This window comes from Otolemur garnettii, unplaced genomic scaffold (genome assembly GCF_000181295.1).
Source record: "Otolemur garnettii isolate 467f Iridium unplaced genomic scaffold, OtoGar3 scaffold00016, whole genome shotgun sequence".
Lineage (NCBI taxonomy): Eukaryota > Metazoa > Chordata > Mammalia > Primates > Galagidae > Otolemur > Otolemur garnettii.
The window spans coordinates 7,896,242-7,898,399 of record NW_003852411.1 but is presented as its reverse complement, the minus strand read 5'-3'; the positions used below and the strand labels follow the sequence as shown (position 1 = coordinate 7,898,399).

General features: G+C 35.3%; 1 protein-coding gene across 1 annotated transcript in view; it reads left to right on the top strand.

Moving 5' to 3' along the window:
* Positions 1 to 2,158, top strand: part of HMCN1 (hemicentin 1) — a 440,557-nt gene that overhangs the window by 419,265 nt on the left and 19,134 nt on the right. Inside the window, 1 exon segment of the mRNA XM_003785789.2 lies at positions 413 to 538. Within this exon segment, the coding sequence (XP_003785837.1) occupies positions 413 to 538 (126 nt within the window).

Genomic DNA, 2,158 nt, shown 5'->3' with positions numbered 1-2,158 from the left:
GGTTTCACTTTCTGATTATATAATCATTCTTTTTAACAATTCCTCCATTTACTGAATTTTTCAACAAAAGTAATAAGATATACATCCATATGTATATTTGTATATGAAGTTTGTATATATGTATAAACTTTTCATTTCTCTAGGAGGAGAATGGTTAGCATGATTACCAGCTTTGTGAAACAATATTTTGCTTTTGTTTTTTATTTTTATTATTCTGTCAGTTTGCCCAGAATGTTATGTCTAATATATTATGTTACATACTTTGGATGTAAACTACTTTACACAATGATTACACAATGAACATGTACATTACAGTAGTTTATAATGTCCTTAAAATCCAAAAGTATGGTTTCTCTGGAAGAGTGGAATAAATCATTTTCTCAATCTGTATTACATTTGTTCTTTGATCAAGATGTGAACGAGTGTCGACAGAATGTGTGCAGACCAGATCAGCACTGTAAGAACACCCGAGGTGGCTACAAGTGCATTGATCTTTGTCCAAATGGAATGACCAAGGCAGAAAATGGAACCTGCATTGGTGAGTTTCTGGCTATTTCAGTGCCTGAGATCTGTTTACCATCAACAACTCAAGTAAGGCATCTTAATTTTTAAACTAATTATTTCAAAATTAATGATTAGAGTCATGATTTAAGATAACAAGGTAATCTTTTCTTTTTCCATAGGTACTCCCAACTTCTAGTATAGTTGAGCTTAGAATCCTAAGGTCATGATTATACCAGGCAATGGAAGCTCACTGTGGACACTTATGACCATTTTGAGCTCCCATCCATTGCACATTTGGTTTATATAGTTAAATATATACATGGGTTAATATTATCTCACATCATTTCTAATATGAAATTTAGTGTATATGTTTAAAATTTCATAGGGGGTAAGAAAAATTATGTTTGTAGAGATTTATTAAAAGTTTGAAATACAATTGCTTTAAAACTAAATACTCCTTAAATTTCGAATCAATGATTAGACAATAAAATAAATTATATTTCACCCGAAGTTTATTCTGTATCAACCTGCTGAGTTAGTAGATGTCAGTGACCAGACAATAAATTATATCTCACCCGAAGTTCATTCTGTATCAACCTGCTGAGTTAGTAGATGTCAGTGACCAGACAATAAAGAAATTATATTTTTCCCTAAATTAGTTGTTTGTACACCTCACCACCCTACTTGAGTTAGCAGACCTAGAAACTGCAGGATTTACAAAAATAAAACAGGCCAGGCACGGTGGCTCCCACCTGTAATCCTGACACTCTGGGAGGCCAACGCAGGTGGATTTCTTGAGCTCAAGAGTTTGAGACCAGCCTGAGCAAGAATGAGACCCTGTCTCTAAAAAAATAGCCAGGTATTATGGCAGGCACCTGTAGTCCTCAATTACTTGGGAGGCTGGGGCAAGAAGATGGCTTAAACCCAAGTGTTTGAAGTTGCTGTGAGCTATGACACCACAATACTTTGAGGGCGACAAAGTGAGACTCTGTCCAAAAACTAAATAAGATACCATTTCTGATCTCATGTATTGACAATCTACTGGATTAAAATACACAAGCGGAGATAATGATTTATGAGTTAAATTAGCCTTCTCTATTTCCTCCATCAAAGGGGGTGGGGAAATAAAAACATTAGAGTGCAAGACAGAATAGAATACCATGAAAGAGGCACAGATAAAAGGGTACAATAGTACCCAAGAGAGTGATCATGTTTTGTAGGCGTGACCGTCAGGGGGTCGTGGAAGTGATCACATTTAACTACAGGCTTAAATGGAATTTTAACAGGTGGAGGTGATAGAAAAAGGAAAGCAAGAAAGCCCTGAATGAGACAGAAAGAGCTGGACTCCACAATAAGGTGTTAAAATTCATCTTTCCTTCTTTGCAGCTATCTACCCTTGAACAGGTTTTATGATCACTCAGAAATTTGAGTTTTTCATTGTGAAAATATCAGAGTCTTTCTTTCAAATGTTTATTCTGAAATATTTACTACTGACATTACAGTATGTCTTAGAGTTGTCTCAAAACCATATGATACCAGTGAGGGGTATAGACACAGGTATATACACCATGGAATCTATTCAGCCTCTAAAAAAGATGGAGACTTTACATTTTTTGTATTAACCTGGATGGAGGTGGAATCCAATATTCTTGGT